Source organism: Pygoscelis adeliae, unplaced genomic scaffold (assembly GCF_000699105.1).
Source record: "Pygoscelis adeliae isolate BGI_AS28 unplaced genomic scaffold, ASM69910v1 Scaffold67, whole genome shotgun sequence".
In the NCBI taxonomy this organism is placed as follows: domain Eukaryota; kingdom Metazoa; phylum Chordata; class Aves; order Sphenisciformes; family Spheniscidae; genus Pygoscelis; species Pygoscelis adeliae.
Genome location: NW_008825271.1, coordinates 3,039,768 through 3,049,641, shown reverse-complemented (window position 1 = coordinate 3,049,641; position 9,874 = coordinate 3,039,768). Strand labels below are relative to the sequence as shown.

Sequence of the window (9,874 nt, the reverse complement as noted above, 5' to 3'; positions counted from 1 at the left end):
ACATGAGGGGAGCAACAGGAGTCAGACTGTGGGTCGGAGGAGCTGTGTGTCCATGGTACAGCCATTGAAGTGGGGAAGGGGGGGTGCAATCCCTAGTGAAGATCAAGCAGGACTAGATGGAGAGCAGGTGAAGTGGCTTAGGAGAAAAGGAGTGTGGGGGTCTCCAAGGGCCAGCTCAGGGTGTCAGAGCACCTGGATGTCTCTAGGAGTGAGAGCACAAGGCTATGGGACCAGGGGAGTCCTGGCCAGTTGCGTGCCTGTGAGTGAGACTGTCTGTACCAGCAACTGAGTGGGGCTGCAGCCTCAGGGGGCTCACATCCCCAGGTGCCAGCAACTGGGAGAATGGCATCCAGGGACCAGCAGTTACTGGGCAGATTGAGTGTCTGAGCCCAGCAGCTGGAGGGATCCACCACGTACATGTGTCTCTGTGTGCACCTCATACAGGCCCTTGGTGCTGTCTATGTCTGCATTAAGTGTCGTGTGTCTGACTGTGATCTGTGGCCAGATGTGTACGTAGGCGGTGTGTATGTGTGCTCTGTGCCTACTAGGAATATATCTTCAGCCTCACTAGTTGTTGGACTTGGCCGGATGGAGCTGAAGCAGCCTCACCTCTCTTTGGCTGTCATATCTGGCATGATACACTTTCCTCTAACACCAGCCTTCCTGCTGGAGCTTTTGTGTAGTTAGCAGGATGCTTATGCTCACACAAGAGTGCTTTGTCAGCGATATGAAAAGGATACAAAGGAGTATCTTTGAAAAGTTTTATTTTACACCCTCAGTTTCAGAAACCTTTATACAAACTACAGAAACCAAATCAGAGCAGTGAGTTGCAGAAGTTTCCTCTTCAGGCACATAAGCAGCCTACTTTTCATTAATTCACCTTTCCTGTATCCAAAAGCAGGGCGCTGCACTCCCTCATCTCCCCAAGATGTTGAAGGACTGAAAGGACCCCTTTGGGGTCAATGTTGTTGAATTACTATCAGCCACTAGGAGGGTCATACCCACGCTGGAGCATTCCCCGCTCCTCCCCACTCCCTCTACCTCCTTCAACTCTGGAAACACCGTAAAGCCTCCAAGAACAAGGTGATGGTTTCTGACCTGTGGGAGCATGTCCGCAAGAGAAGACCTACTCTATAACCAGCAAAGGCAGCCCAGGGCAGGCAGGTGAGTTTCCATCCTGTATTTCAAGAGGGAACAGGTAAAGGGATTTGCTCATAGATACTGGCAGGTCCCAGGGAGAAGCTGTTTCACCTCTCATAGCAAGGTACCAGCCACTCAGCTCATTCAAAATGGCTGCGGTTCAGTTGCTGGATCAGGCGTGGACTTGTGGAGTCCTGAATCAGGTGCTTTACTTCCCCCCAGGCCGGCTTTCAAAAACGTGCCTGTCCGCCTTTAAAAAGGAGTCCAAGCCCTCCTGAATATCAGTAAACAACAAGGTTCTCCACAGGCTGTTCTGTCTTCTACCTTGCTCAGACGATGAGAAGTGCTATTGCCTCCCCGTGGTTTTCAGGTTCTCCACCAGGGAAGGAGGCTTTTTGGTCCTATAAGCAGCAGTGCCTGCGATCCGGGCCCCTTTGATGGTACTGATGTACGGCAAAAGGGGAGGCTCCCGCACCACCAACGCGGTGCCCTTGGGAGTATAGGCTCGGAGCAGCAGTTTCTCTTCTGCGTGAGCTGTCACTGCCACCCAGCCTGCACAGCCAAAAAAAATACAGTCAGTGAGACGAGTGACTAGTATCAGAATGAGGGTTCTGATGCCAGCTCCGTGCCTCCTATGTTGGCTAAGAACCTGAGCTACCCAGGTGTGATTTCTTTGAGAAACCAAGCTCAAAGGTAACATCCAGCCCTTTCCCAATAGAAGGCAGCACCTAAAGCCACATCTTACTCTCCCCAAACACAGCTCTTTCATGGTGAATTTAAGAGGGATGGTGGGAACTACCAAAAACACAACAATAAAGCTTTCCAGTCTGTGGCCCTTTCCCCTCTCACCTGGACAGCGGACAGCGTCACAGCCATTCCTGATGCTGTGGAACTTGTATGGCAGCCAGAGCATAAAGTATTTCAATGTGGTCATCCTGTACAAGCATGGTTGTCAATCTCCATTCTTGGAGGTTGCCAAGCCTCAGCCGGACAAAGTCATAGCTGCCCTGATTTTGTGTTGGTGACAGTCCTGCTCTGAGCAGGAAATAGGACTTCATCCCTTCAGAGGCCTCTTCCCATCAATATTTCTAGGATGCAGGCCCTGCAAAGCAAACTAATGAAGAAATATTAAATTACCTGCAGAGGAAAGCTTGATATCTGCAACTGCCTCAGTGGTACCAATTCCTTCCAGTGTAATGTCCTGAGGGACAAGTGGGGGGAACTCTTTCATTCGCTCTTCCCCACCCATGGGAACCTAACATCAAAACACGGAGAAAAGATTTAACAGTCAAGAGATGCTTCGGCACTCCTACCTTAAACTGGCGAGCAAGGCACGAGGGGGAATAAAGGTATTAGACCGTTGTTATCAAAGTAAGAGCTGGCTTCAATACCCTACAGGAGTTATTTCAGGTTTGCCAAGAACAGAATCGGGATCACATCCAGAGCAACCCAGTGGGAGCTCAGAGGTGAGCAAAGATGGAGTGCCCACTGCAGGATCCAGCTGGTGGCTCAAGCCAGCTGCCTTGATGTGAGTGACAGCACTTGTTCTCCATGTGCGCAGGAAGGGAGCTGCCAGGACAAGGACAGCTCACCCCATCCCCCATCAATGTGCACGTGCCACACAGTATGTGACAATACCAAGGAAAAAGTCAGACCACCAAAATGTGCAGGGATGTGCAGAGGATCCAACCAGGAAAGAATAAGAAAGGTACATTTTTCAAATGCAATCTGTTCTGAAACCCCAGTCTGAAGTTTGCCATGGAAAACACCCCCATTGCTGCCTGCACTTTAAGGCTGTTCAAGAAAAGCCAAGCATCAGAGAGCAGAGCACCACAAATCTTATCAGTCTGAATGCTAGAAACAGAAGCTCCACTGAAAATGCATCATCTTGGGTGCTCCCTCCTAACACAGCTGCAGCCATGCAGTCTGTGCAAGACTGCTCCACACTGCAGATCTCCACTTTTCCCATTGCAGAAGTCCCAAACTCCTGACATGTGCTGGTTTTCCCCGTCAATTGTGCCCCAGACAGGGTGCTTCACCAGGTGGGATGGCCTGCCTATCTGCAACCAGGAGCCCACGACAGTACCTCCTCTTACCTTTAGTAACTCTTGGCCAGCATGCTTCTCGTAGATAGCATCTGCGTTACTCAGGGTAGCAATGTGGACTGGCAACAGGTTAGAAGCCACGACAGAAAACCAGGCAGGCTTTTCTCCCTGAAATAAGTAACAAGAAGAGGATGTTACTTATTATAACAGAAAAGCAGCCCTGAATTGCTCTCTCCTGCTCTGTTTCTTTCCTGCATGTTGAAAACCTGTTTGACTGATGTCCCCTCCCTGTCCAAGGAGGGGTCCTTGCCTCTGTCACTGCAGTGCAGCCAGGGTTTATATGAACAGGGGAGCTGGACTTCCAGGACAGAAGCACCCACGGCTTCACCATCCTGCCTCAAAGCACCCCCAATACCACATCCACTGCCATCACATCTGCTCAGCTCAGGCAAATCATCCAAGAGGTATCTTTGCTCTCGTTTAATTTCCAAGAACAAACTCAGTGTGGTTATTTACCATGAGAGGTGATGGACATCTCCTGTCTAGTGCTGCTTCTCCTGTCATTTTACATTTCTAACATGCACCTCTCATCGAATCGTACTTGGTTGCAAGCTCCTCTCATGCTATACAAAGACTGAATGTGGAGCAATTTCAGCAGGCACTCTCGTAACTTTTGCACGCAAAGCAAACAAGGTCAGAGAGGAGAGAAACCTCTGCAAACACAGCTAGCAGCCTGAAGTAAGGAAACCCAAGTGCAGCAATTCCTTCAAGTTCATCACAGATCTAATCTGAGGCAGGGGCTCCTCTGTCATGGTCTGAGCACAACTGTCTTTCTTCAAGGCCTCTGGAAGATGTAGATACGCAAGACTGATGCAGCAATGGGCTGAGACAGATACCGAGGACCTGTGGGGCCCTAAATGTGCACAGCTCAGCTTGCTAGGAGCACCATTACATGGAGAACAGGCTTATAGCACGAAGCCTAACTGCCAGCCCCGCTGCACTGGACATGTCTCCGAGCCTGATCCTCTTATCAGGAGATGGTGTGACACTCCTTTACCCTGACCTCAGGTTCCCCAGGCTGCCAACACAAGCTGCATTCTCCACAACTCCCAAGAACAAAAGTCATCCCTCATGATAAAACAACCCCTCAGGCAGCCCTGCGGCCAGACTGCCTGCCCTATCCTCTTCATTGTGTGAGAGGCCTCGTCCACGCTCACAGGCTGGCCTGATCTTGCAGCATTTCTGCAGACGGTGTTTACTGCCAGCAAGACGTCACCTGTATCGCTGTCCTACTTTGTCAGGGATGCAAATCCAGGAGCTTTCTCGAGTCCCTGGTAGCGCCTAACCAACATGCCTAGAAAGTTCTTTTCCGAGAGCTTTGCCCAAGACAGTATGGATAAAGACAGGTTTTCTTCTGCTGGGTTGCTCTCCTCACAAACAGCACTTTTTCCTGAGTGAGGCATTACTCCTCTGTATTGCCAAGCTATTTTTTGGGCCAGGGCTCTGGATTCTCACCTTAGCTATGATGGAGCTCTCCTGCCATGCTAGGACACTATTACTTACAGAATCCTGTCCCCTTCATCTTTCTGTTTTTCTTCCAGCAGGTCAAGAGTGTCCCCAGCAAAGTACCAATTCAACATTTCTATGGTGATCTTGGAAAGCTGACTGAAACAAAGGAATAGCCATACACACACGCCCTCCCAAAATCGGGCAAACTACTGAGAAAGGCATTATCATAAGTGCTAGACCCGTACCTGGAAAGAACCACCCCTTCCAGAGGTAACATCATGGGAGGTCAGCTCCATACAGCCCAATAAAGGTGTATGGCATGGGATTGCTAATAAATGGAAGAAATTGGCAGGGGAGGGGACACACAGCGCTTTTTAAAAATATTTTTACAGAAACTAAGATACATGTACTTTTAATTGCTTCCTTGGGCAAATTCTTCAGAGAGGTCTGTGTCAGGAAAAAAAAATGCCCATGCTTTTCTCTCTTGGCAGACAGCTTTCATGAAATGAGGAAAACGCCTCTTTTCCTTTAATTCTGGCACTCTCCTTCTTCCCTCCCTCCCTGCCTTGTGCCTTTGTATGTTATGGGCAGCACATCAAGCTGAAGGCATTTGTCAGCATTCAAAAGCAGTTACTGTTCTACAATATAAAATACTGCACACTGGTAACAAGTATCAAACCTTTCAACTGCAACTCCGCATCCCAAGGCATTTTGACTTTATGCAGTGCTTTATTAACAGATTCATCGTCTCAAAAGCAGCAAAGAAAGAGTCTGGGAAAGCTACCCAGAATACTTACTATCATCTGGTACTATTGACAAGAGATGAAGCAGCTGCTCACAAAATCCTTTCTTCCCTTACCTGTAAGTAGTCTACACGTCCCAAGGCTGCTAAAAACAAGACCATTCCTGGCTTGAGAATGAAGGTCCGTGGAATGATGGCATGTGTTGGCAAAACCAGCTTTACTTCTTTCTCTGTCAGGAGATTTAAAACCTGCAAAATAAATTGTACTGCCATTACTCATTCCAGATGTTTCAACGGGGACAATGACATTAATATCGGTAGTATGTTGATAGAGGAAAAAGTTCAAGCAGAGCAGTGTGAAGAATGTCTAACAGAACAGTTCAATTCTGGTCCACACAGTAAGTGAGAAGCAGGAGGAGATAGGGATGTCACCAATCTCCATGGCAATGCAGGGTCCATAACAAAGTCTAAGAGCTGCCAGCAGCCTGCTGGACCACGGATTCGGGATTCCTGGGTCTGGCTGGAACAAGCTTATCTAAGATTGACAAGATTTACTGTGCTTTAGCATGAGTGCAGCCATGTGCAGAACTGGAGACCACCTTTGGCTATGACATTTGAGTTACTCCACTTAGGTAGTGTTGCAAAGTGCCAAATCAATACTAGCAGCAAAGCTCGTCTCAAATATCTCATTGAGAGAAAAGTGCTGGATCACACTGTGAAACAACTAAAACTGCAGGATGACCAGCCTGCCACACAGCGTGAGATCCGTACCCTGGGCACAGTGAAACAAGCTCTCCCCTCTGTGAGGGCTCCCAAATGCTCCTGCTGCTTGTATTCCCCTCCTCCCTCTTCCCTTCCATCTCTTGGCTTAACTGGCTCATCTGTGTAGTTGCTAACTTGTTTCAGTGAAATGATCCACCCAAGTCTACTGAAAAGCCAGCGACTTAACCAGCAGTGCCGCAGCCACAGTGGTCTGATCGCTTCCTGAAGGACTGTTCAAACCCAGCTATGAAACAACGTGCAGAGACAGAAGTTCAGGAAGCAGTGCCTTGAAGGAAACAACTAGCCTCCAGGTTGATGGCGTCTCTTTCCTAAACACAGGGAACTGACAGCAGAAATGCTTCCAACTATGCCCCCCATGCATGCCAGTGTCATGCAAATACAAGTTTGTAGCAGTCTGGCCATGAGGATTAACCTCAATTGAGGATTAAAAGACCTAACTAACAAGGCTTGTGGTGCAGCCAGAACCCCAAATGCTCTTCCTATGTTCACAAGCAGACAATCTTTACCTTGAAAGTCAGGGCAGCCTTCAGCACTGATTCTGAAAGACCAGGAGGCTTTGCCCTGCTAGCTGCAGGTTTTCTGATGCGTTTGACAATGCTTAAACCAAAATTTGAGAGTTATCAGTAATCCTTTTCTATGCTTTCCAGGAGTTTGGCTTTGGAAGGAGTCATGAGGAAGCAGCTAAAAGCAGAGCTCCAAGGAACAAGGACAAAAATGTAATTCCATCATATGCTAGTAGCCACTTTCCCTCCCTCTCCTTCCAAAGTAAAATAACCCAGAAAGCAAACCTGTTCGTAACTAGAAATCTTCCCGGCCAAAATCTGCCACATAGACCATCTGCTTGTCCTCCAGCCAGATCGAACACTGACCACAGAAACAAAATTTGATCTGAAACCTGGCATGTAGCTCTCCAAAGGCCCAGCAAGGATAATCAAAATCAGAAACGGCAGCAAGTATTTCTGGATGCAGGAAAGCCCACTTGTTTTCCACACTTATTCAACTCCAGAAGAGGGGAAGAACATATCCAATCTCCAGTTACCAAACCAGGTCTCTAAGCTGATGACCGTCTTTAGACCGGACACTAACCAGCTATCAGAGAGCAAAGTGCCACAGTAAAGTGGGTTACAATCTGGCAAACATTATCTACTGGAAAACCAGTAGTTTTCTAGTGTTCATAAAAGCAGGATCTGCACTTGAGCTGTGCAGTCTCAGTACAGTTCTTGCACTTCCTTCTCTTCAGGACTTTCCTATCCCCTTGTACTTTTTAATCTTCCCAAAAAGATGACCTGCAGCTCTGCATAGATATCAAAGCAATCAAAAATCAAAACACGACTTTTTTGGACGTGTGCACTACATCAGCACTGGCTTCAGAGCCATTGCTCTACTGAAACACTGAGGTAGGCCTGACGCATTGGAGCTGTTAACAGGAACACTGCAGATCCTGTTAGCTTCAGGAGAATGCTTTCTCAAAGATTTGGTTCAGTCACACAACACTGGTTATCCTCCTAAGCTCCGCCTTTTGTCAGTAGGCTGGCAGAGCTAAAAAAGTGCAAACTTCTTTGGCGATGACGGTATAAACTTGCTTATAGCACTATTGCTTACTTCCCTTCGTTCCGATGTTAAGAAAGTTTGCTGACGCAGTCGCACAGTTCCTTTGAAAAGATCACAGTATGCACTGTTCAGAAATGTAACAGCGTTAACACAATGAACCCTTCCCAAGTAAATACAAACCATATTTTAACACAATTGCTCAAACCAAAAGAATCCTAACCCCAGGACTGCAGCAGAAATACTCTCCCACATGCACAGCTAAGGCAGAACAGTCCTCCCAAACCCTGACCTCCCAAAACACAGCACCACAGACTACCTACGCAGTTTTCCTTTACAATCCCTGGAGTGTCAAAACACCAGCGAGCATCCTTCACTTCGTTGTGTGTGAACTCTTCCCTTTCCTCATGCTTCCTAGGGGAATGCCTGGGATCTTCATCTATGCTGTATGAGAGCATGTCAGGGTCAAAGTCAACCACAGGGCTAGACTTCTGCCGTTGAAATGTTCTTCCAACTCTTCCTGGATTAAAATGAAAGGTTTCCTGGTAATTAATTGCTTAAATTGCCTTTCCTTCAATTGGACATCTGTCCCTTCCCTTGCTTAGAAGAGATGCACACTGGCAATATAAAGGTGATAAAGATGCTATGTGGCAAGAAATTTGCGTGTTCAAAAGCCAAGACGCTAAGTAACTCCTTCTAGAATTCTTGCTTAGCACTCCTCAAGCCGAAAAACCTTAGCAGGGACCAGATCAGATACCCCGTTATTTCCATTTTACAATAAAGCAGGCTGCCTTCTTTTTTCAGTGCCTTAAACTGTCAAACACGGAATTATTTGAAAATCAGAGCTATCTTCCGGCAACCCCCTTTTGGATACATACTAAAAACACCTAGCTGATGGGAGGTGTGCTGCACAGAGGAAACCTCTGCAATGCTACTACAACAGCTGAAAAATAAGTACTTGAAAGAAATACTAATGATGCTACTTACAGAGGAGCTAGAGGTCTTGCATCCACTACTCGGGGAACAGAAACTGGCCAGAATAACTTGAATGCAAGTTTGGATATTTTTTATTGCTACTACAAGATAGCCTGTTTTTCCCATAATTAAATGGAAATGAGTTCTTTCAGAGTGGGAAGAAATTACTTGCCAAAACCAGCCGATTCTGCAGCAAATTAAGGGGTTAACAGTCCTTTGCGTAATACAGCATTTTCATCGGGGCAGAGGGGCAATACCTTTACTCAGGCGATACTCACCCACTAAGTAACCTTGCTTTTTAAGGTGATTAAGGTACTTTTTTTCTTCACTGCTTAGCTGATCTTCTGTTTTTGCTGCCTCCTCTTTCAGCCTCTCCTGCCTTCGGAATATCCTGTCACATGTAGGATTAATAATTGGAAATTTCAACAGGTTCAGTGTTGTTCCTGGAAAAAACAGAAGGCACGTTTGGGCCTCTGACTACCTGGCACATTTAAGCTCTGAGGAACAAGAGGAAAAAAAAAAAAATTGCTTCTCCAACTTCTGGGTGAAACACAGTAACACAAAGTTGGAGGTGGAACTAAAGCTTCTCCCATAAAGTACTAGCCTCCCCAGCCAAGGTGGCGGAAACGAGGCTTGAGATCTGCTCTCCCTATGGTTTGATGAAATGGGTCTCAAAGCCAAGCGGTGCCAAGACTGACTTAATACACCCCAGGCAAGTCCCACCTCCACCTCCAGGCAGCTTGGTTTGGCCTACAATTGCTTTACAGGTGCTCACCAGTCCACCTCCCGGTCTCTCTCTCTAGACTGGAGGGCACCCCTCATTGATAGGGAGATGGCAAGACACGCAGATCGGGTACTGTCCCCACTATCAGGGGAACACGCAGGCCGGATCTGGTTTACCAGCCCCCTCAGCGCTACGAGACGCGCAGCACTCTGTGCACACCTCCCACCATTGCCGCCCTGAGGAAGGTGACAATTCGAAGCATGGCGCAGCACTGGAGCTTGCTGCCCACAATGGCAATGCTTTGGGGTGGCGGGCACCCATTTGGTGACAGGTCCCCCTGCCCCACGGGTGGCCGAGGGTAGCCTTGCAGGAGGCCCGGGGCTAGCTGGCCTCTGAGGGCCCGACACC

At 47.8% G+C, this 9,874-nt stretch overlaps 1 protein-coding gene across 1 annotated transcript; it reads right to left on the bottom strand.

Annotated features, from left to right (window-relative positions):
* Positions 1 to 749: 749 nt before the first annotated feature.
* On the bottom strand, positions 750 to 9,728 carry NOA1 (nitric oxide associated 1). The gene is made up of 7 exons (XM_009329826.1): positions 9,693 to 9,728; positions 9,021 to 9,219; positions 8,091 to 8,287; positions 5,554 to 5,685; positions 3,237 to 3,353; positions 2,278 to 2,395; positions 750 to 1,692 (listed from the first exon to the last, which is right to left on the bottom strand). The coding sequence occupies exons 1-7, from the start codon at positions 9,726 to 9,728 to the stop codon at positions 1,487 to 1,489; spliced, it is 1,005 nt and encodes a 334-aa protein (XP_009328101.1). The 3' UTR covers positions 750 to 1,486.
* Positions 9,729 to 9,874: the final 146 nt, after the last annotated feature.